Source organism: Channa argus, chromosome 22 (assembly GCF_033026475.1).
Source record: "Channa argus isolate prfri chromosome 22, Channa argus male v1.0, whole genome shotgun sequence".
NCBI lineage: Eukaryota > Metazoa > Chordata > Actinopteri > Anabantiformes > Channidae > Channa > Channa argus.
Genome location: NC_090218.1, coordinates 7,523,152 through 7,548,631, shown reverse-complemented (window position 1 = coordinate 7,548,631; position 25,480 = coordinate 7,523,152). Strand labels below are relative to the sequence as shown.

Sequence of the window (25,480 nt, the reverse complement as noted above, 5' to 3'; positions counted from 1 at the left end):
TGTGAAGTGTAACGTGTTGGTTGTGCATTTACCACTGAACCCTTAACCTTTGTTCACGGTTCACACTGATGTAAACCGACTCAAATCCAAGCACTGTTTAGAATCCAGTATTTTATTTCAAACTGAATGTGCTGAAGCAAAGAGCCGGACATGCAAAGATAAAATTATAAATGTCCAAACACTGTTGAATTTGTTACATGCGTTTTAAAATCGGAATGTTTTTATTTCATTTTAGCAATGTATCAAGGCATGCGGCATATATTCAGATTTTATTTTTATGTTTCTCTTTCCTGAGAAAAAAGTTCTAAAAGTACAATAAGCAATTAGCCCTTGCTAGTTAGCAATTACCTATAGAGATAAACAATCAATAAAAAAAAAACATGTTAATAACAAAAATTCAAAAGCAAGATAGTTTCAGGAATAAACATCTTTGTACTAAAAAAGCAAAATTGAAATTGTCATATGACTTAAATTTACAAACATTGATTTTTTTTTTTTAACAATAAAATACAAACTAATGTCCATCTTTATGCTAACACTTTAGCATATGCTATTTTCAACAAAGGACTCTCCCAGGTTTTCAGTTCAGAAAGATTTGTTTTATGAAACTGGCCTTTTCAAAATAATTCTTTAGATCTGTAAATACATATGTGGCATTGCCTCATTACAGCAATGGAACAGCAGGTGACCATCTTTACTTTTCACTGGAAAACCTGTTTCAAAACACCATGTTCGTGTGCATTGTTGCGATGTGTGTTTCCATGTTATGCATTTCAAGTCTAATCGGGACGTGCTTTAACTTTCAGCACCGAACTAATTACTCCGATCGTTCAGCATAAAGTACTGTATGTTGCAGTGTTTAGCGTGTACGACCAACAATGTACCCATTTGCTAAAAGCCAATCTCCCAAAACAGAATATGAAAAAGAAAACTGTATCGTTTATGTAAGAATAAAAAAAAAAAACTGAGTTTGACTCTATGCAAAGCTGTCGCACAATGACCGGGCTCTCTGTTACTCCTTGTTTCCACAGTTGGTGCAGAGGACGTCTCTTCCCTTGGCTACAAATGGCTTGTTGAGCAAACTGAGGGAGCATCTCCTGCAGTTGAAGCAGTATTCGTGCCAGGAGCCGCCCTCGTAGTTCACGACATTCACTCCCTTACCAAAACCTGGATGAGAGAAAAGGACTATGTTACTCCATGTGCCTTCTGCTGGTCCGGGTGGTTTTCATCACCCACTAACTCCTTCGCTACACTGTTATTTAGGTATTTGTTTTTGCTGTAAACTGATGACAATTGGGTTGAAGAAAAAGACATATGGGACAAAAGTTCTTATTTGATGATTCTGACACTTTTACACCTGCAATGACACATGTCACCCTTTGTGTCAGTCGATCCTTATTTCAAGTGAACAAAATGATTGAACCATGTGGATTTAAAGTAAATTAAAAACTTGTATCTTACCCAGAACCGGTTAATAGCAGTGTCTTTTCCCAAGAAATTACACTTGGCAAAGTATGGTGCTTTTTTCTAAAAGGTACCCGCTTTCACACACAAAGGACAGTGCACACTTGACCCACCGGGAGCAACTAGCAGTTTAGAGTCTTGCTCATGGGCCTTTCGACTGACTTACAACTCAGTTACAGCTGCCCCACACTTTACTGGGTATTTGAGGGCAATAAATGTTTTTGTGATAGATATCTCTCCAATGTGTATTTCATATTTTAGTCCTTGTATGTTGCCCTGTAGTTGTTTACTCCTCTGTAGCACCATTATTTATCTTTTAATATAAGTTTACCTGTGATGGGATTTTGGCAGCCGCTGCATTTCTTGGCCACACAGGTCTTGTAGCAGTCGACACAGAAGACCTGGTCCTGATGCTTGGTGAAACTCGACCCTGCCAGGGGCTTGGAGCAAGAGCTGCACAGAAAACAGTGACTGTGCCACGGCTGGTCCTGGTAGTTGACTCCTCCGGAGGTTATGGGCTGGAGACAGAAGGACATTGGGCTAATCAGTAAGGACATGTAAGTTGTGCCAAATTTACTTTTAGGGGGGAAAAAAATACCTTTTTGCAGCTGACGCACTGTTTGGCAAATTTCTTGTCATAGCAGGGGCTGCAGTAAACGTCATTTCCTTTGGAAAGAAAGCTCTGGGAGCCTATTGGTTGTTTACAGTTGAAACAGGTGAAACATTCGTCGTGCCACGAGTTGCCTTTGTACTCCACACTCTCTGCGCCTACAGGAGACATGAGAACAGTCAGTGGAACCTTAACGAAGCAAGTGATAGAGAAGGTCTGCAGGCGTATGTTACAGTTGAAATTGAAAAAAAAGTTAACGACCGGTGCAGGTAGAGTGCGACAGGTAGTGACGGAAATTAACCCTCACGGAGATGGTTGGGGTGGATGACAGGGCTTCAAAGCTCAGCTCTTTCATTATCACCTCATCACAATCCTGAATTAAACTTCAGCGCCTTCCACGCAAGAACAGCACTTTGTTTAAGCTTAAATAAACCGTACGCACATTTTGTACATAAACACGTCTGAAGTCAATGTTAAATACATTTACAAAGTTTATGTTGCTATGACTTCACTTTAGCTGTAAATAATTTGCAATTTTTAGGAGTCAGCGTTGAGGTTTAGATTTTCCAACTGACTTTTCTCTATGATGACTTTAATATTTGAGTCCCAAATTATTAAGGTCTCTTAATATTAACTGAGCAAACGGGTTGGTCTACCGGTACACAATCGGGGTTTGCAGCTAATAGTTCTTACCGGCCAGTATGGGTTTGTAGCAGCCATGGCAGCGTGGAGCATCCTCCCTGGAGCAGCACTTTCCACACATGATGCGGTCGTCCTTGGTGCTGAAGGGCTCCTTGGCCAGAGGCTTGTAACACTTGGCACATCGGAAACACTCTTCGTGCCAATATCGGCCCTTGTGGCTGAGCTCCTGATGGAGGTAGAGAGAGTGGTTTGCTTTACAGGTAATGGAAAGTGAACTGAACCAATGAGCACGCTCAAACCTTTGTTTCCACAGAGATGGGCCGTCGGCACTCAGCGCAGGAGTTGGCGCAGAACTTGGTGTGGCAGCGGACGCACACGGGCCTGCCCTCGCTGCGGACGAACCTCTTCCCCCCGAGGTCTTCCCGACAGTAGAAACAACGTGAACTTTCAGCCATTGTCTCACACCTACAGCAAACACAGCAAAGGTAAAGTCAAAATAGCTGCAGATAACCAAATGTCAACAAATGGGAAGATGACATTTGAATTGCTTATTCTGTCCACCTGTTAAAAAAATAGCACAGCCAGCAACCAGCTGACTTTTCTGTTCCCCGTGATTTACTTTAGCTTTATGCGCCTCTCGAGTTGCTGCTAGAAATAAGATGTGATCATGGAAAAGAGAAGCTCAGTAGTTGAGGTTTGGTGAAGGGTGACACTTCAAAATGAGGCGTAAATGTTAAGGCAGCGTTTTAATTGGTTTTAATGAGCCATGCTGTTCTGTCTGACGTGAAGTGAACTTCAAACCAAGTGTCAACGATGGTAGAGCTGCTTAAAGCCGCCACACAGTGGAGCTGTTGAGTACTGTCCTCTTTTCCTGAGAGAAGATGTAAAGTTTGATGGCTGATTTGAGTCACAGACAAATAACCAGTAACACACTTTTAAATCCTTTCATATAATTCGCATTTTTGCCTTTTACACACACGTCCCTGCAGGAGGAGTTGATTTGCTCACTGTGCTGTAAGTTTATGTGATTAGTAGTGAAGTCATCAGGTTTGCAACGCAGGTCCTCTGCATTTATTGTGAATAATTGCAAAAAAAATGTTGTGTTTAATTAATGAACTAAAATATTTAGCTTAACAATTTAACTGCTGCTGCACTGATGTGTTTTTTTTTTTCCCCCTCATGAAAAATGCAACGGCTCCAAAGTCAAAGAAAGATCTGTTTCTAAAAGATGAAGAAGGTGGTTTCTGGAAAAAATAAAGATAAAAAAATCACCAAGATCTAGAAAATAAATTTTATTATATATCAAAATTATATGATAAATCAATTTATAACACCGGTTATATTACTTTCTGCATAACATGTATTTTAGTTTTGTGACCTTTCCTTATGATTGGGCTACATGTTAATATTCAGTCACATGATACCAGGCACAAATTCAGGCTAAAAGATCTGCAGCCTGTTTTAAAGAGAACCTTAGTCTAACCTAAGATAAGTCTCAGCCTAGTGGTGTAACATAAATATCAGGTACGTTTGTTCAGGGCAGCGTCGACTTCACACCCAGCACGATACATTTGATTGTCCTTTTTACTGATATGTATTTATTCTCTTTTATATTCACTAAATGCAGATCTAAGCTTTAAAATATATCACAAGAAAATAAAAACTCTGGAAATTACATTATCCAACATTGTAACAACCAACTACTAAAGGGTCTTTCACTGTTATGTCCAGCTCATTTTTGTCCCCCTTCAAGTCAAACAAAGTACCAACACTGATAGTGGACTTTGTTTTTAGGATTCTTATATAACTGATTTCTCACAAGAGTCCAGAATTCCTTCTCCCAAAAATACGACACACATAAACTTCCTAAACATAGTACGCAAATGACCACGTCGATCACCGAGCAGTGATTACAGGGTCAGGGCCGTAGAGGCTGAATGATACACAACGTGATGGCAAAATCAAACAGCTACACAAACACACAAAAATGTAGAGGCAGAGAATTTTTTTCCCCCATCAAGTTCACCCTGGCTGACAGTGAGGAATTCTCCCAAACTATGTGTGTGTGTGTGTGTGTGAGTGAGAACGTGGACAATTTGACCTCTAAACTACATTTGTGAGGACACTACAGACCATCCAGAATGCAATCGCAGCCCCAAAGTGCTGTTTGAGGATTAAGACTTTACTTTGGAGTTAATGTTGGATTTCGATGAATAGCATAAAGATTGGGGGGACCAGCCAGCATATGTGTCCCCACAGTGAGGTGAGCACGTGCAGGAATTCCTGGAATGAATAATGTGGTGAGATCTGGAACGTCAACAACTCTTTAACAGAATGTCCACACACACACACACACACACACACACACACACACACACACACACACACACACACACACACACACACACTCTCTGTCTGTCTCCCTTCTCACACAGACCACTCCCTCACAAACCACCAAATCCACAAACTATAGCCCTCACGTCCCGGTTGGAGCAGCGTGTCAGCACAGATGCTTTAGGAAGTTCTGGCTACCACGAGTTTGGGCAACATTCGCAAACTCAAGACTTGTACTACAAGTTGTTCTACTTTTAACCTTTTGTTGTGTTTTTTTTTGTTGTGTTTGGTTTAGTTTGATTTGACGTAAAGGTTTTAGGTTAACACTTGCTTTGTTGAGGGTAATGTCTGAGTAATCTGGGAGGACTGTGGGAAACTGAAACTAGAGCAGTGGGGGTTTGGTTTCCGACTGCTAATGTTAAGAAAGAAAGAACTTACTCATTACTGTAATAAAGACTAATTATTATTTAACAGTCTTTGTAGCATCTTTCTTAGGGTTACGGATTGCGGCATTAGAAGCCATGTTCACTTTATTATGTTAGCACGCTAATATTTTATTTGCACTAAACTGCTGACACTGATGAGTACATCAGTAGTTTTGCAGACTTTTTTGAGAATTTCTATTTCTATTTCGGCCTGATGATGGTGCTACAGTACATCAAATGTTGAATCAACAAAAGTCTTAAAATTCAAATGCATGCTGCCAGCGTGGCCAAAAACACTGTGGTTAAACCCGTGTGTTTAAAAAAAACTCACGACTTCATTAAAAGCATCATTTTACATTGAAACAAACTAAAAAAAGGAGGAGTTCAGTCAAATATTCAACAAACCACCTTGTACTAGAGTACGACTTGTAAAGGCCTGAAAGCCCGACGTAGTCAGGGTGGCTGTTTGACAGATGGGACCGAGGTCAAAGGTGCTAACAACATCAGATAACTTCTTTTGTGGTCTGGTCTCTCCGACAGACAATGAAGCTGTAACTGAGGCTGTGTCCTTCAGTGACCTGCTTTGTTACCTATTAATGAAAAACCTGCAGCTGACTGGGTGAGATCATTCATCCACGTCCTCGGGAAGACATGAAGTCTGGCCTGGTAAAAGGAGAACTCCTCCTAAGACCTTTTGACTGTATATTTTTCTGTGATTTGTATTTCTTTGCTTGTTTTTTTTGCCCCACAACTGCACAAACGTAGCAGATATTCTGTTGGCTGCTGATGGTAACAGTGGCTTACAGGAAGTGAGCCAGTATCCACAGGTTAGAAAATAAATCAAGTTTCCCTGACGTCAGACAGCTCTCAGAACAGTGTTGCTGCACGTCTTTCTCAGCAATAAATATTTTTGCTGGGAGACATCAATTTCTCATGTTCAAACAACCAAACACAAAGATCTGTTTCATCACGATGGAAACTGTTGAAATGAAGCCGTGTCACTCAGTTGAAGCCTGAGGACGGGTAGAGGCCAAGCCAAGGAAAACGGTTCTTCAGCCCAACATAGGGGTGAGGAACCTGTTCTTCAGCCCAACATAGGGGTGAGGAACCTGTGCCCCTGAAGTCCTGCTTGTCTTCCAACTATCCCTGTTTACACACTGATAGTCCAGTTTCTGACTGAGTGAACACACCTGGTCCAGGTGGGTAGCAGCAGTGGGTATTACATGGAGATTTGGAAGACAAGCAGGACTCTGGCCGTCTAGGAGCATGGGTTCCCCATCCCTGCTCTAGGGACATGTTACTACACTTTATGGTTCCAACTTGGCTAATTTACCTCTGACCTTAGTCAAATTATTTTCCTATCAGCCGAAACTGTGTGAGATTCCTCGGACACATCTAATTAAACAGCCTTCTAAAATGTAATGAGATGATTAAACACTGCAAGGATCCCGCCCTTTTAAAATTCTGGATTCGTTTATGGCAGCGAAGAACAAGCTACAGAAAAAGTACAAATGGCACTGTTTGCGATGTCCTAGTTTTTTTTACTCTGCCACCTCCAGCTCTGCCTCCTGTCTTTTTGTCAGTGCCACCATCTCCTGGCCGTACATTATGGCTGGTTTCACTGCGTCTACATTATAAAAATCTTCCATTTAATTCAAGCAGATACCCTCCAATCACTGATCTCTCCTGACACTCTTCTCCATCCACTCCCCCCCCTCTGCCCGCGCTCTCTTCTTCGCTTCTCTGCCACGATCCCCATTACTTTGAACAGTTGACCCTATGTATTTAAACCTCCGTCCTTAGTAACTGCATCCTCCCACCATCCTCGCTCTTATTTACCCACATGAAGTCTGTCTTGTGCCTTTCGGACTTTCATTCCCGTCCTCTTTGTGCATACCTCCACTTAGTCCAACACTTAGTCATAGTCCAAAAGGCAACATTGTCGCACTCCTGAAGTTTGTCAAACACCACCTTGACACTCACCAACGCTGCTGGGAAAATTGTATTTTGGACAGATGAACATGGGTAGAATTGTTTTGGGAGGAACGCACAGCACTGCGTATTGTAAGGTGTTAAAAAGGACGGCAGTGAAAGAAGAATCAAAGTTTGGGGCTGATTTTCTGCCTCTGAACCTGGGCTACTTGCCATTACAGGAAGTGCTTGTTTGCGGTTATTGCTGCCAAGGTGGTTCAACCAGCTATTAAAAAACTGCTTCCTTTCTTATCCTACTGTCACTTTGTCAGATTACATTTTATAAAAATTACTTTTTCTTGTAATGTTTACCAGATTTGGTCCACACAAATAATCCTTTCCTCTTTCTTTCCCCTCAAGAAATGTTCACAGAGTCTGTGTGTTTATCCTTCCCCACCTTTGTTAAAGCTTCAGTAACCCAACTGTAACAACTGCAGCGCAAACTGCAACTCTAGCAGGGGGCTGCCGGAGATCTGTGGTGTAAAAATGGAGCACAGAGAGGTGACATCATGTGCCATGCAGGAGGAGAAAACCATGCACATGTTGAAAACACATGTGCCATAAAAGAAATCAAAAGGAGATCAGAGACACTGAAATGGTGTGTAATATTTCAGAGAATGTGCATGTACCACCTATGTGTCTGAGTGAGTGTGTGTGTGCGTGTGTCGGCATGAGCTTATCGCTGAAGAATGTAGTGGAAAGCTGAGAAACAGGAAGTCTCAATCAGAACATAAAGTTGGCACAGTTCACCTACACCCACAATGAAGGCTTTAAAGTACTGCCTATCACTAGCTCTGTTGACATTAGCGTCTCATTAATGCCTCTACATTCACACTGAGCTTACGTTACACCCAGCGTGTGCTGCAGGTGGGACTTCAGTGCCTTTGAAAAATGTCAGACCGGTAAATCTTGACTTGGCACCAAGTGCAACATAACACTTTATGGGGCTGTGTCGGGTTCAAAGATTGATTATTGTTGCTGGGACAGTAAATGTACAAAACATCAAACATTTCATGGTTGTCTTGATCCTGCGCTGTTTTATGGTTTAAAAGCTTCCCCTTTTTCCTTTATCTACATTTCCTCCTACTGTGCTAGTACAGCACGTTTAATATTTACCAGAGCTTTCTGTGGCTGAAAGCAGCCGCTGCTGAAAGGGGGACAGATAAGAACGGGGAACCTGAATAGTGATGACCATAAGTCTAAAGCAATGTGGTAAAAATGCTGAGAAGCTCTGTGCAGCTCAAAGTGTAGAATCAGGTGATAACTGTGTGTCCTGAACAACAGCGTTAACATTAGAATTTGATCCATTGTTGCCTCAGAGAGTTTGGACACCTTTCATTCTCTTTCACGTTTAGTTGGAAATTGATAAAATTGCCATTTGTGTCCGTAAGTCTGTGGTTTTTATTCCTTCGCGCCAGTAACAACCACGGTCAGAGGTTTTCTTTGATCATCCATTAGATGTGTCGGAAGTTGACCGGAGGCCTGTAGCAAACTGAATTGATTGGCCATAATTTAGAAGACAAACCCCTGCATGTATAAGGTCGTACAGTTCACACTGCATGTCAGGGAAACGAAGGAATTCCCTGTTATTCTTTATGCATCACAAAGAAGGAATTGTGGATTTTAATTGGATTTGCTGCCTCTGTGTTAAGTAAAGGTTTAATGAAACCTCGTTCTTCAAATGTCAAATCTATACTGACTGCAATGGTTAGGAAAGAAATGACCTTCAGATTGTGGAAGTCTAAAAGTTTTACGCGGTAACTTAGTGATGGCCTTCGCGTGACCGTGCTGACATCCTGCAGCTTTAAAGAATAATATCCACCCAAAACATTAGCAGTTTGCTTACTGTGTATCACGTCTCTGAGCTGTCCGCTTTCGCAAAGAGGAAGTTAGTGAAGAATCAAATTACGCAAACACATTTTACACTTTTAATATGTCCATTAACTGTATACATTGTCAGAAATTTGTCTAAAATACTCTTCACAAAGCTTATGTTCAAAAGTCTAAAGATTCAGTTAGGGATCCATTTGTCCGTTTGTCTTAAGCAAATTAACCTTTATTTTTTCCTCTCTTTCAGAGTGACGCACCGACATCTTACGCTCACTACACTCAGCTGTCTGATGTTAAGTACTGTACATTAGACAGGAAGAGCTACGGTGAGGCTGCTCCGTCTGTGACAGTTTGAACTTGCAAAATCCCAAAATTGATTTTGCAGACACAGAGCAATATTACCATTTATGGGCTCGTGTTTCAGGCCCTGCTGTGGATTTGTCATAAGCAAAACCATTTTTATTCTATCCATTGTTTCGTAAAGAGTGTTGTCTAGTACAGTTCAAAATTCACAGCATCACCTTATCGTGGCCCAACGGGAACAAATGAGAGTTCCCACCCCTTGCTAAACATTTGTACGCCACAGCAGCCTACAAAAAAAAAAACGATAATTGTTTGATTTGGCTGTAGGGAACCACATTCCAGACAGTGGACTACAACAAATTTGAAATGTCAAGTGTGGAGCCAAGTCAAAGAAATGCAGCATGTCCTGCGACAACAGGACAGAGATAATTGTTTCACCAGAAGTTGCTGGTAAGCTGTACTTAACCCAACTCACTTTGTCTTGAGCTACAAACACCGTTTCTGTGGTTTCTCCCCCACCACCCCCCCCCCACCCCTCAGTCATCATAGTCACTAACCTAAATGTCTTTCAGTACAAAACAGCTGCAGCTGGAACCATCAATAATTCTCCAACTGGACGGCTCTGTTGAAGGTCCAACAGCAAAATGTAATGTTAAAGTTATCGTTTGTGCCATTTCTCAAGGGCCTGTTCGCTTCCAGAACATTCCAAACCATTCCTCCAGACTCCCTAACATTAAACTTGAACTTAAAACAAACCTTTCTAAAATAGTGTCTTTATTAACATGGGACTAAATATGAATGTCTCCGTGTGTGTGTGTGTGTGTGTTTACAGATAATGAATTTACTGTTACAAGTCTCATGAGGTGACACATGTAAGGAAAGAAAAGTAGTGTTTCAGACGAGCTGCTGCAGCTTTCCTTACCACAGATGGTTCCTTTAACCCTCCTGGGGGGACGAGCACCTTTCGCATAAAAGATTTTCCATCATCAGTGCTCTCATCATGTTGATGGGAGCACTGTCTAACATATTGCTCAAAGATCTCAACCTAGCTGCATTCTTGAGAGAAACTCTTTTTTTTATTATTATTATTATTATTATTATTATTATTATTATTGGGCTTCAGCGGTGCTGCTAGAAAGATCTTTTTATCTTTGAAAAGAGTCTTTAGTTTTCTAGTCTTTGTTCTATGCTAACATCTCCTGGCTCAAGCACCATATTTAATCAGTGCTAGTCTCATTCCTCTCCACCCCTTCCTCTCCCTGCTCCATCACGCTCTGCCCAGCACTTAGACGGCAGGACATCCTGGTCCTGTTTGCTGCCTCAGTGACTGATTCAGACGTCTTCCAGCTGCTAGTGTCAGCCAAAAGCCTTACTGTGAGTGGAATGATGGACCTAATGCCTGGACATGTATTGATTTACAGCCGCGAGCTCCCTCCTCTGACTTCGGCCTTCTCCGATTGGTTAGATGGGAAACATCTCTGCGCCGTTGTCGGTCTCTTTAAAGAGGCCATATTACGCTTTTTGGTATATTTTCTTTGTAACCTCACTGTTGTGATGTTGGGTAACTGGAATAAGCAAGGCCAAATTTCCATATGCAAGCTGAACGAATGTAGGTGGAGCCAGTAATTAACCAAATCTTGGGTCTGTACCTTCCCTGCATAGGTTGTTGCATGATTTTCCTGTGACTTTACCAAGTTTGATGTCATCCACCCTGGAACTTTGGTGTTTAACTATTACGGAAACAGTAACTAGTTGATAAGTATTCAGAAACATTCACCTGTATGCTCAACTGTTACCATGGTAGTTCTCGATTCAGGGGCTTCATCCTTCAAAGGTTGCATTTAAAGACCAATTGCAACACACCGTCACGACCAGCCTTTCCCATTTTAAAGCCTCCTGTAAATGGGCCCAAACACTGCTGCCCACTTTTCCCTGGCGACCACGACGGCTTTAACGGATTGATCCTCTACAGCCCAACATATCCCACAATCCTTTGTGCATTTTAATTTGCATAACATTGGTGGCTAGATAGCTAGCTGATCGCAATGCTGACCAAGCTAAGGGTCAAGTTTTCATTAAAACACGTTAAGTGACAACGATGTTAGTTAGCTACCAGGACCAGCCGGTGATGGGAAGTTGTCCGTAGACCAGACTGTCTAATTTCAGTTCAGCTTTTGCAGTTTATTGAGGCGACATGCTTACGAAGACCAGGTAGTCCTCATCCTTTGAAGGATTCAGCCCCTGAATTGAGACACAACTGTGGACTCAAGCAAAAGGCACTCCCACTTCTAACGAGGGCAGTGCTGACAGGGTAAGGTGGTGGGCGTGGAGACTCTGACAGCACCTTTCCACATTAGGTGCTGTTTTGTAGAATAATAATTAGATAACATCCCATAATCACACACTGTAAGTGTTATAAAAGCCTGTTAACCTGCACACCCAAACCTCGCAGCAACATTTAATGGCTGAAGGTCAAACATAAAACACTGCGAGGGGTCAGTGTAGCCCCATTTCCCCTTCATGTTGTCAGTGTGCTGGAAGTGCAAAAGTCAATTAACATCTGTATTTAAAAAAAAAAAAAAAACTACAAAATCGATGAAAAACAAAACACGGCACCTCCATCTCGTTTACAATCTTTCCCATTAAAATCACTACAGGCACAACACAACAGGGAGTTACCCTGACGTAAAGTCAGACAAGCTGCATAAAGTTTTATGAGCCTGTGAAGTATTTTATGGGACTGAGTCCATTGTAATTTCTTTAACATGCAGCCAATGTCTTCAACTCACACTCAAAACTGCCTGTGTGTGTGTGTGTGCATTAATGCAGTTTAAAATGGCTCTTTTTGCAAATACTTCCACATAACTGGTAAAATCAGCAGTAACCAAAGTATATCCAAAAGGATTATGTACAGACGACACCTTTCTCCAGTTACAGAGGCTTTATTTGTCCAACACGATGATTCCTTCTGCCACCATACTGGAAAATGTCCCTTTGCTGACTGTCTCTTAAGAGCTGCTTCAGTGACCTGGTACTCTAGTAGTAAAAAGTACTTTCCGAGTTGTACGCAGGACAAGGAAAAACAGCAGTACAGGAATTTTAATTGACCTCTGTGATGCATTTTTTTGCCTCAGCGGTTCCATCATTGCATATAAAAGGAGACTTCCTAACTGGAAACAGATTTCAGGAGCAGCCAGGGCTTCAGCAATTCAGCATGTAACTGTAGCACACGCGCACGCATGCACACGCGCACACACACTTACTCACATAGACGTATAGTCAACGCCCCAGACAACTTTAAGGCAGGTTTTCAAAATGCTGCTTTGCAAATTAAATGTATCCTTCAAGATGCGTGAGAGAGAAGCAGAGTTACATGCTGCTGGACATTTGTTAATGGGACATTTTTATGTAAATGATTTCCTCTGAACTGGTCTTTCATTAAAATCAATAACTATCCTTTTTTTTCTAAATTTTATCTATTGAAATTTTTTTTTAAGTGTCTCAGAGTTTGGAAACAATCTGGCGCGATGGATCCTGCATATTTAAAATACAATTAAATTATTAAAACAGTCGTCCAGGAACTAGTCGGTTTGCTTCTAAAAACAAAAGTCAGAAGAACTGTTCAGCCTGTCAGTCATAAATATCTGCATCCATCTTACCGGGTTCGGAGTGATGTCTGCAGCTGTGGATGGAGGCAGCGAAACTCCGCTTTGACGAGACCCCCACGTTATAAATACTGTAAGAGTGACTGCGCAAAGGTAGAAGCGACCAGGCCGGAAAACGGTGACTTACTTCCAGAGGAAAAGTCCGACGCTCGACAAGCTGGCGTGGCTCTGTTTTCAAAATAAAAGTCCACTCAGCAGTTTTTTTTTTCTTTTCTTTTTTTCTTTTTGAGAAACATTATTAAATTAAGGCAGGTGGAAATTGTCCATGTAAAGTGAATGAGGGATGCATGTGGAAAATCTAAACAGTGCATTGAGCTTTCAGAATGATTTGTCCGTAGCAGAGCAGTTTGTTCACTGTGCACACACACACACACACAGGAATAGTGCACTGTAATAGTACGAGACTGCGAGAAGAGAATGGGAATACTTTGTAAAAGGTTTAAATTCTGCAGCCACAAAGTTAAAACGTGCACTTGTCAACTTGTCAAGAGGTTTTATTAACTTCCAGTAGGCTCGCACTGACCGAGGAAACAATAAGTTCAGGACTACACAGGGAAAATACTCTATTGAAACAGAGGTTATTGTTTTTTCCTCAGCATAAGTTCACATTTTTAAAATAATTTACATATAGACCTATTGCAAGTTTACTTTCACAAACACCACTGTTGTGAGCAGCTTCTTCAAAGAGTAGAATTACAGTCAATGCACATTTACTGATTTTTAGTTTTAGTTATGGTTGCTAAGATTACAGCTGTTTCATATAGCACAGTATGTTGTGTATAAATAAGACATAAAAATCGAATCCATTTCTAAATCATTCATGACAATCCAACTTGCTGAGTAGATGGGTCTACTCAGCAGAAAACAGGACAAACAAGGACCTTACTTGAGTTACAATATGCCTTTGTGCAAAATATCTCTTACAGAGATGGGATACACTGTCACCATAGTGTTATTTATAGAGTATGTAAAAACTATATTTTAGTTTTGGGCACCAAAAACAAATCAATTGCAGGCAGTCACCTAGGGTATACTGAGAATACAATACTGAACCATCAGTAAAACAGTTTAGTGTCATATAAAAGCAAAAAACGTACTGAACATTAGCAAATCTAAAATGTACAAATCTACATTAGATAATTGGATTTCTGAATAGGCACTTTAATTGAAAACAGTTCAGCCAGCCCTGTCACGTTTGTACTATATCATCACAAAGACACAGTTACCTACTTAGAAACAGACATTATCCCTAATAAACACATCAGTAGATGAGCCAGATCAGCTACACACACACACACACACACACAGATAAATACATACATATATACAGTACACATACACACATGCATACTTACACACAGGGAAGCTCTAGTTTCCAAGTTTAAAGTATAACCATCTGCTACAGTATAAACAAAATAATATTTTTTTAATCATACACGCATTGTACAGAACGACAACCTCCCTTAGGATTCCACTACTGTGCAATGAACCTTGACTGACAAGAGTCATCATAGTTTTTAGTAAAAAAGTTTCACTACCGTCCCATTACGAACAGCGCTAAGATAATTATTAAAGCCACACTAAAAAAAAAACATACATAACAATAAGTTACATAAATAAATCATTGTTAAATAAATAAATCAATAAGTAAAAATACCACCCAGGAGGACAGAGGCAGACCGTGCTAAAATTGAGATGCTCCAGGACACTACTCCAAAGCAGATTTAGTTTCTCACCTGAAAATATCTACAGTACCTCAGGGCTGCGACTAAACCAATATGATAGTTTTAGTTATTAGTTTAGTTAGTTTTCGGCCGACCAACAGTCTACAACCCGGAGATATCCAACTGACTGTCAAATAAGAAATAGAAAAGCAGGAAATCTACCTGTTTGAGAAGTTAAAACCAGTTTGGTATATGTTAACCCTGTCCACATGCCATATGTCCTTGTATATCGTTGGCCAGAGGCAGAGGGAGTCTGGGGGCTTGTAGCAGAGCATAGATGAACACTGGAATATGACCGCAGTAGTACTAACTACGGAGCAAATGTTATAGCCGTTTTAGCCTCCGCAGATTGTGGCTAACTGTGCATCTTGCATAATATTTAAGTAATCTCTAAATCTGAAGTGTTCTTGATTTACAGTGTTGTAACATACATGTAGTGCATTGACATTGAAGATGACAGCTAAAAGGTGGTTTGAAATCAAGAACGCCTCAATTTTGCCACAAACCTGGCCCCATCAACACGGGACAAAAAAATCAAATTACATGATTTATGTTTCAACAAACTGCACCCTTACGCCTTCCTACAATCTGTGCCTGCGAGGGTCAGAGCGAGGTGGAGAAGGTGGCGGGGGCAGGGTGACAGTGGTCGGGGGCTCCACTGGGTCATCCATTGGCAGGACCAGACGTGTACCTCTGATTGCTACTTCATGTTCTGCCAAGGCAAGCTCATGATCCATGCCTTCGTCAGTTGGGCCGCCCCCTGTGCTGGCGGTAGAGGATCGCTTGCGGTTTGTAGTGTGGGATCCAGAGGAGTCCGTGCTGACGGTGACGTCGGCATACATGGAGCTCACATTGGCCTCATTCGGGTTAAAGTCAAAGTCATCGTCGTAGAGCTGACCTTCATTCTGGTGAAGGGAGAGGAGAGAGCTTCGAGTTCAAGAACCGTGACTATTAAACTGGTGTTTCAACACAAACTAACACTGCTGGCAACAAAACCTTTAAATCAGTTTTGACTTTCATTCTTGCTCATTTTGCATGAGGTCGAACAGATTTATTTCAAATAACAAATACAAAAACAATATCATCAAACTTAAAAATAAGTCCATTTGATCACCACATAGTACAGTCAAACAAGTCACTCTGTTATTATGTTCAAACCTCATAGGCCTGTGGGCTAGTGAGGCATCGGGCCAGTGGTCCACAACAAGAAGGCAGAGTAGCAGTGAGCGGAGGGCCACTGTGCGTCAGGAGGGGTTTCAAGTAGCTGGTGAACAAACGTCTGTCAAGGACTAAACAAATTAAACACACCTACTTCAATTAAATTCTCAATCTAGTCCAGCTCTGCGAATTATGTTTTCAGAAAGATTTTCAGCTAAAACTGAGAGAATTTCATGTTTAAAGCAGAAACTACTGTCTAACTTTATCAACACCTCCAGATAAAAAGTAAAAACATTAGGTAGCTAACTGAGGATTCAAAATGATAAAACACCTTTGTGAAAATCTATGTACATGCTGTAATTTGTAGCCCTGCTGAAGAGAAAAACAAATTACTGCTGCATTTGTAAAGAGCACCCTCTGGTGTTTCAAGCGTTGAACTCAGTATCGACAGTTCTTTCAAACACACAATCTAGAGCTCATAGGATACTTGTGGTCAAAGTTATACCAGATCCTAAAGGGCCAGGCGCTCTCATGTTTGGTGTTCCTCCGCTGTGACCCACCCAACGCTGTTGAACTCTGTTAAGCAGAAAATGTATAATTATTACCAGTCTAATAACTTCAGGATTTCTTCTAAACCAATGAATGGAAACTTACAGAGTTTTCTTGATCGGAGTCCACACCCACCCTGAGTAGCAAAGAGTAGCAAAGGTGACTCTGACAGAAAAGCACATTCACTAGAGATGACACATGCTCAGAAATGATGCACAAGAACATAAACAGAGGCTTACGGTATGCTCATGAAGGACAGCATAGCTGTGGTGCCTCCTCCACAGATCCAGACAGTGAAGAAGACAATTAGGAGGGTGGTTGAGAACATCATCTGACGAGCATAAGTCTCTGTATCACGGATAGAAAGAGCAAATGCCATTGCCCCACGCAGCCCTGAAAGAGATGGAAGATAAGGCTGTGTGAGAGCGAGTCACTCCTGGGTTTTATTTTAGAGTCATATCATAACATTCAAACCCCTTCACATTTTTACAGTTATCTTAGAAATTCAAATTCTAACCGACTCCAATAACCCGTGACAGAGAATCTCCACTGCAGCGATGTACAGAGACCTGACTTCATGTTACATTGCGTTTAGGTTTGGGCTTTGGTTGGGATTGTCAGGGACAGACCGAGATCCTAAAAGCCACTCCAGTGTTGTTTTGGCTGTAGGTTTTACATGGTTGTTATGCTGAAAGATGAACCATCACCAGTCACCAACCTAGTCTGAGGTCAGTTGCACTCACAAGTTGTTTTTATGAATCTGTCCGCATATGGCTGCATTGTTGTTTTTTGTGTTCGTTTTTCTTACTAATTCAAAAAGTTATTAATTGGTGACCACAGTGTACTGATGTGGGTGTTTTTCCCTCAGTATAGTATCTACTGTATCACCATAGTATGTAACAGAGCTAATTAGTTAAAAAACTGTTTGCTAAAAACATTTAGAAAATGTCCTGGGAAAAAATGCATTACATTTTCTGAATAACCGATAGAAATAACTGAGTTTAAACACAAACAGTTATGAGGGCATAGGGCATTTTTACATTTTAGCCTGTTTCAGCAGCAGAAAATGTCAGCAGACGCAGCGCTGTTAGTCATAATAAGGCTGTAAATGAGTAGGAGTGTTGTTGTCTACAGATGGAGACTGTCTTGGCACAACATACTCAAAAGTATTTTTTTAGACGTCCAATGAGGTGAGTATTTTAGCAGTACTTTAAGAACTCCAGTACCCCAGTGTCTCTACATACCCGCAAACATCATCACATGCTGGAAGTTATTTCCGATCTTGTTCTTGCGGCCTAGGTTGAGCAGGAAAGACAAAGGGTAGATGTTCGCTGCTCTGCCCAGAAACACTGCCACCTACATCAAAACTGCAGGTCAAGGGCACAACACAACATAATTATAATACAGTGCAGGCACAATCGTGGGTAGATGATACGGAAACTCTGTCTCATAGTTGATTAAGCATTTATAAAATGTGTTTCGGAATTTCAAGAGGCGCTGAAGCTCTGAGTTTTTAACTGATGGAGGCGGTTGAGCATGTGATTATTATGCTAACAGACTGTAGATATAAGAGCGGGAAGTAATTGTTGACTGTGACAACAGACAGCTTAAAAGGATTATTAGCTTAAAAGGAACAACCAGTGGTTATTTGTTAGATAATTGTGTGATTCACTCATCTCTAGAGCACTACAAAGGCCTAAATTTGTTTATGTGGTGCAGAGTGAAGGATACAAAGGCTCCAATGATGAACAACGGGTTGAAAACGTGTGACTGGAAGGAGAAAAGAGTGAGACCCATGTAGGAGAAGATAAAGTTCTCAGCCAGGAAGTCCAGCAGCTCAAACAACTGATGGGAAAGACAAAATAAAACAAAACAAAAAAACACATTTATACTGTAAATTGCGTAAACACAAGGACAAAAAGTAAAACTGGAAATAGTCATATCTGTAACGCCATCTGGGTGTTTCTCGTAAGCAGATAACATACCCAGAGGACCAGGCACAATGATTGTATGCTCAAACTGTCAACTGCTAATATCACCTACTCACAGAAACGTTGAGGTTATGAGAAACTCAGCATTGTGTTTTTGAGGTCAGTGTGATTCAGCTTCTACATGCTTCCATTAGCTGGTATTAAACCCTCTCTGTTCAACAGTACAGCGATGACCCAGAACTGTTTGTTCACGAAGTTTCTCTGATTCAGTGAATAAATGACATCAGCAGAGTCGATCTCTATGTAAATGTTTTTGAAGTAATGACTAAAGCTGTACAAAGAGTAAGACACAAAGGGCTCACTGTGGCGGCATTTTACCTGTTTGGTCCTGTCTTGTGATTCAGGGGAGAGATTGTTATAGGTGTAATGAGCTTGAGTGATCCCACAGAACAGCACAGCCACTACGCCTACAAAAACAAACGCACACAGAATAATCTCACCTCAGCATCGCTGAAAACAAGCCCAATCATACTTTGGTGGAGCAATTACTAAAATTTTTTGTTTGTTTGTTTTAAAGTTCTAAATGGAAATATGGAAAAAGGCTTTTTCAATTAGGAAAAAGAAGCAATGACCACATAAAAATAAAAGTGAAAATGAACAGTTAATTGTATGAAAAGATAAAGCATGCTTTCCAGGCTAATGTTGCATTTTGGGTTAATAACAATTTAGCTTGATGGGGCCCTGGTCTGAATGACTCAGCCTTTCTTGCTTACTTTTGCGGTAAGATATGAAACTTCCTAAGAAAATCTTATGAAACCTATCTCCCCCACAAAATGTCTTTTAGTCAATTGCAAACAACAACTGAATGACCTAATGACGTAAGAATGAAACAAAATCGAATTTAGATGGCAAAATGTACAGTGTTTATTTGTGGATGCTGAAATATTAGGTGCACGTGTACCTGTGAACCCACAGGCCTCAGCCAACAGGAAGGTGCTCCAAGACATGAGAAAAAACAGAGCCGTCTCAAGCAAGGGGAAGTCCCTGAGCTTCGTGAACTTGGTCACGTGATAAAAACTCAAAGTCAAGGAGCACAACTTTCACATCCACATCTGCTCTGACACCTGCATCCCAACTGACTAAACACAAACAGACATGTACAAATGTGAATAGATCAACAGCTTTTGGCTTGACCCCTCAGAGGTCACCACAGCAGAAGGTGTTCGGATAATGGATGGACGAATGGTAAGAAACTGGTAGAAGGATATGAGAGCAGTCATGACTCCTGTGGCCACCCCCAGAGCCAAAGATCCACTAAAAACACCCATGAAGATGCCGAAGGATTTCAACATGGCCATGCCCTCAAAGCTGTGGCTGTTGTCTCCTGCAGGCTGGTAGGCCACAATGGAGCTGAAAGTCAGAAATAAAGAGTTACACACACAAAAAAAAAGAAAATAGACAGAAAATCCAGGCAGGTCAACTGTCAAATTGTGAAACACGCACAATCACGCAATGGAGATGTTTATACTCAACTGAAAGGCAGAAATAAGGAGTTACGTGGAAAAGGGAAATACATAGAAAATACAAGAAGGGAAACTGTCAACTCAGGCATCCAATAAAACTGCAACAATCCAAATCCAATTCTGACTTTGCATGAACTTAAAAGTCTTGGTTATGTCCTAAAAAGACATAACACACATCAACTGGAGTTGGGTTTTACAGTCATAAAAAAGGGGAAACTTAGGATCTTACATTCCTAATTCCAGTTGGATCCCTCAACAATATTTGGTTGATCCAATGAGAGTAGTAGTAGGTAGGGAAACAACCCATTCAGGTGCTTTATGAGGAACAGTACTCAAATCAAGTCAAAACCAACAAAGCAAAATCACCAGTACTAATAGTCAGCTGCAATAAAAGTTAACAACAACAAGGATATTAACAAAAGTCCTAATTTTCAGAGTCAAATGATGGCTTTAAAAGAGGTGTAGTGGCAGGGGATGCAGGGAGAAGGCAGTAGCCATCAAAGCTACACTCTAATAAAAGTTAATAACAACTGAGCTAAGATTATCAGGGTTTTAACGCCACAATTCTGCCACACCAGCCATGCAAACAGCCCACCAACCCACCCATTTGGGGAAATCAGTGTCTGGTTTTCTCTCAACCAGTCCTCTACCCCCTCTCGCCAGACAGGGTCATCGCCTGGGGAGCGCACAGCTCCTGTCCCCTCCCTAACCTGATTCTCCAACTTGAGAACACTGCACACATACGTCCAGGAGGTGATGAACGACACAGATGGATTAGGAAGGCAAGCAGTGAAATGACAAGGAGTGATGTTAGTAACAGTAGGACCGCTGACATGCAAAACATGACTCAAATACACATCATATGCTCCACAGGAGTTACTGTCATTGTTCTCCCCGTCTACAATGAACAGATCCTTTTTCTAATGCAATTAGGACATTCATGATAGGACACAACCTCCACAGTCCTTGTTGTGTGTGAAAATAAACTTTACGAGAACAATATGAGGTTACTGTGAGGCTTCAAGTGTCAGTCAGACAAAACAAGCAGGTAGCTTCCAAAATTATATATTTTACAGTACAACATCCCCCCCAGGGAATTTATCTGATTGCTAAAATGAGACTTAACATGAAGTGAACTTCATGAGAGGGAAGTCGGTAAAACTGTAGACAGGAGGAATGACTTGAGGAATACTAAAAATTTAGCATGAACCTGACTTTTTAATGCAAAACCTCTTTAGCTTAAGTGAAAAACTGTTGCTGTGCGTGTATAATTGTAATATATAATTAACGCTTACGAAGAGAGGATGATGGCCACAGCATCATTGAGGACACTCTCCCCAAAGAGTAAAGCATAGAGGTCCACATCTACCTTTAGTTCGTGAAAGATAGCCAGCACTGTCACTGAGACACAGAGGATGAAAAATCAGGAGCAACGTGACAAATAATCACACGAAGAGTGATAAAAAGATAAGCTGCCTTCATGTTTAAAGTATTGCTATTTAACATCCGGAAATTAAAGGTTAATGTGGCACCGTCTACCTGGGTCCGTTGCAGAAATGATGGCCCCAAAGAAGAGGCAGTCAGTAAAGTAAAAATCACCACCCAGCTGGCCAACAATTTTCATGAATGACACAACGCCATACATGATCAACCTAAAAAGGAAAGACAGATTTGTACAGGTCATACGCGTGAAAATACTGAAGTTATGTATGTGAGACTGAATAGAAAGCATAACGGTAAAAACAAAACATCACTTCAAAGATGACAAAATGACTTACCCAATAAATAGGCAGGATATAACCGTTCCCATGAAAGCGTAAGCTAGGATGGAGCCAATGTTTCTGAAAAAATGCCTCTGAGACAAACAAGGACACAGGTTTATTAAACAGAGTCTGTCTAGTGCTGGTAGTTAAGACTGGGGAAATACTGTGTAAGCCAATATCCTGATAATTTAAAAACGACATGCAAATTATTGCACCTCTTTATTACAATGCATAGCATAATAATTACATTTGAATTAAATCCATATTAACGTTGCACACAGAGGGTGCATCACAAATCCTTTCATCATCATAATAAATCCTCTTACCCTTTTAAGACTGTAGCCAGCGTGGAAGATGATGGGAGGCAGCAAAATGTTGAAAAACACTTCTGGGTCAAAGGTCACCTAAGAACAGTGGTAAGTTATTGCAAACATCTTTTTGACTAAGCAAACCAAAAAACAGCCAGGAACTTTAATCTCCCAAGAACTAAAGTCCAGGAGCGTCCACTGGGGTAAAGATTCCTCCAGTGCATTGTGATTGCAGATTTTATATTGTCATTCTTTGCAAAAATGTTTAACATGAACTGGACCCCACTCTCCATCCTGATTATTTTCAGCCACAATCCACAGCAAAATAATGTTTGCAATTGAAGGATTTGAAAAATGGCGTAGAAGAAAACTACACTTGACTAAACAGAAATGCTTAATGCAGCAAGGGTCACTCTGGCTGCCCCAGTAGGAATGTTGTTGGGAAGTTCCTGCAGTGGAAAGTACATTCTATACATGGCCACAACCAAACTGTATTTAAGCACTAAGCTTTCCCGATGTCATCCAAAATTCTAGCTACCCCTTATTAATACATTCATATGCTCTTTCTTTATTCTCAACTGAAAGGCAGAAATAAAGAGTTTAAAAGGGAAATATACAGAAAATACAAGAAGGGAAACTGTCAACTCAGGCATCCAATAAAACTGCAACAACCCAAATCCACTTGCCTTTCTCAGCATCTCATCATCCTGCACTTGATGACCTTTGCCTCGACTGACTTCCCCTTTCAGAGAGTACTCATAGAATCGGCCACTGACGTTGACCAGCAGAGTAGGAGGACTGGCGTTATGAGCACAGCTGAGCATCACGTCGCTCGTGCTCTGGGGCACGTGGACCCCAAATCGCAGGATCACGCCCACCAACAGACCTACGGGCCGGAGCGGGAGGGAAAGGAGACGGGAGAGAGGGTGAAGACAAAAATAAGTTGAGATTCTATTTAAAATGCCTGCCTTTAATGATGTAGGTGTGCTACATATTTTAAATGATTGGAGTCCTATAAACACAAATCAGGCCAAGTTAATTGGTATGAAAGTGCTGGGCTTTCAGGACTTGCTCCATCCAAGCTTCTCATATTCTGCATACTGATAATGAAGGTGCAGGTGTCTGGCTAAAAGAGAATAATGAGTTGCTTTTTAATTAGCTACTGTGGCAACAATTTTCTCATCTTTCCAGCTATTTTCATTTCACAGGTTCATTGACTCTCCATTCTTGATCCAGTTACTAGTCATGATAATTTGTTATTGTACTGATTTCCAAATAAATCCTTTAGTTTTAGGCACATGCCAACACCTGTGTGCTGACTTATTTTAAAGATCTCGGCAGAAGCCTCCCTCATGTACACTGCAAGCTAACCCCAAGCTGTCAGATTAGCATCACAGCCAGCTAGCACCAACTTAAGCTAACGGTAAGTGACCGACTGACTGACGTCAGTGCTCTTACCATAGATCATGGCGAGTCCTGTTTCGTGCAGGAACCTAAATCGTTGGTGTTTGAACAGCCATATAGTTAAAATTGTGAGTGTTAAGAGCATTATGAATATGAGCAGGTTGGCACTGTCCTGTCGGTGGCTTTCTTCAGCCATCATCTCTGTTGCTGCGTTGTCCATCGCATGCACGTTACTCTCGCCTCTCACGAGCAGAAACGCCGAGAGCAAAGGCAATGACAGGAGCAATTTCGACGGTTTAACACAACGACAGCCCCCCGGTGCAGCTCCCATTGCAGCTTTCTGTGAGAAAGTCACATCTGTCGTTAAACTAGCGTAGGTTTCGCGGAGAAACTACTGGCTTGGACAAGAAGAGAGAGAACGACAGCTTCTTCCATCAAAACACTGAGACATCCGGTTCTTCAAAATAAAAGTCTCCTCCATGAGAGCATTTCATGGTGTTTGCTCTTTGACGACTTATGAGACAATGGACACAGTGATTTACTGCAACCCGCTGGAAAACACAACAATCCGTTAAACAATCCGACATTATTATAGAAAGTGTCTCCACCATTACAACCTGAAATAAAGCATAACCCCATGTGCTTTTTATATGTACAGAATATGGTTATTTGCATTTTCCCACAAATTATTGTCAAAGAAGGTACAGAAGTGCATTAGTAAAGCTGCATTGTATATTTCACAGAAGAAAATATACACTTTCTTTTTCCCTAAATCACATAATGCATCCATCACAACCGCATGGCTTCACAGGAGAAGAGTCCGGGTGCTGAATTGGCCTGCCTGCAGTCCAGACCTTTTTCCAATAGAAAACATTTGGCGCATTATAAAACGCAAATTCCAGCAACAAAGGCCCAAGGATGTTAAGCAGCTAGAATCTTGCATCAGACAAGAATTCCTGATGCAAGGCACATTCCTCTCCTAAAACTCTAGAAACTGCTCTCCTCACTTCCCAGACCTTTTCTGACAGTTGTGAAGAGAGGGGGGGATGTTACACAATGGTAAACATCACCCTCTTCCAACTTTTTTGTGATGTGTTGCTGCCATGAAATTCAAAATGAGCTAATATTTTCCATGAAATGTAAAAATTTCTTAGTTTCAACATCTACTGCTAGACACTGTGTAGAGATTGAGGTTCACTACGGGATAAACCATAATAAATGGGATGTAAGCACCATGAATGAACAAAACCGGAAATTTTAAGCCCTGCCCCGTTTTGTTCTGCCCTGCTATTTTCTCAAGTTCATTTTATTTTACGCTGACCTCTAAAGTCACCAACATCGAAGCAGAGTTTCTGCATTAACTTGCCATCCAGCAATTCTAGATATGAGGTGCAAGTGCAGAGCAGAATCGCAGAACAGTGTGGAGAGTCTTTGTATTGGAGTGACTGGAGTGAGCCTGTGGTCTGGGGATCTAACAACAGCACTGGTACTGAATTAAATAGTGCCTTCTAATGGCAAACCGAAAAACTGCAAACTCCTAAAAAAGCCTGAGGCACACAAGCAATTTCTCCAAAACATTGTACGGTTTGATAGAAAAGCAACTAAACTGGCCACTACAGTGTAGCTGGAAGTGCCTCATCATGACTTATGTTCTGTACAGCCCTTAGGATTGTGCATGTTTTGGTTTGTAACACTGCATACTATGCATCTGGTGCTACTGTACATTTCAAGTCAAATCCAGTCAATTTTATTTGTTCAACACTTCTCATACACATTGGTAATTCCCCACTTAATTCCCAATAACATTAAACAAAATCAAAGACCAAGCAATTATGTGTTGTGTTATGTGTTATGCTGTTTGTGTTGTGTGGATTGA

At 41.1% G+C, this 25,480-nt stretch overlaps 2 protein-coding genes across 2 annotated transcripts; both read right to left on the bottom strand.

Moving 5' to 3' along the window:
- Nucleotides 1–189: 189 nt before the first annotated feature.
- On the bottom strand, nucleotides 190–13,395 carry LOC137107798 (four and a half LIM domains protein 1-like). The gene is made up of 6 exons (XM_067491802.1): nucleotides 13,239–13,395; nucleotides 3,016–3,181; nucleotides 2,768–2,942; nucleotides 2,063–2,232; nucleotides 1,796–1,982; nucleotides 190–1,167 (listed from the first exon to the last, which is right to left on the bottom strand). Exons 2-6 carry the CDS (start codon nucleotides 3,169–3,171, stop codon nucleotides 1,013–1,015), a joined length of 843 nt encoding a protein of 280 aa, XP_067347903.1. The 5' UTR covers nucleotides 3,172–3,181; nucleotides 13,239–13,395; the 3' UTR covers nucleotides 190–1,012.
- A 322-nt stretch (nucleotides 13,396–13,717) lies between these two features.
- Nucleotides 13,718–24,065, bottom strand: LOC137107799 (sodium/hydrogen exchanger 6-like). The gene is made up of 16 exons (XM_067491803.1): nucleotides 23,659–24,065; nucleotides 22,887–23,086; nucleotides 22,219–22,296; nucleotides 21,908–21,984; nucleotides 21,669–21,781; nucleotides 21,425–21,530; nucleotides 19,875–20,016; nucleotides 19,568–19,673; nucleotides 18,985–19,073; nucleotides 18,407–18,520; nucleotides 17,920–18,031; nucleotides 16,915–17,068; nucleotides 16,781–16,811; nucleotides 16,614–16,702; nucleotides 16,127–16,232; nucleotides 13,718–15,873 (listed from the first exon to the last, which is right to left on the bottom strand). Exons 1-16 carry the CDS (start codon nucleotides 23,933–23,935, stop codon nucleotides 15,550–15,552), a joined length of 2,118 nt encoding a protein of 705 aa, XP_067347904.1. The 5' UTR covers nucleotides 23,936–24,065; the 3' UTR covers nucleotides 13,718–15,549.
- Nucleotides 24,066–25,480: the final 1,415 nt, after the last annotated feature.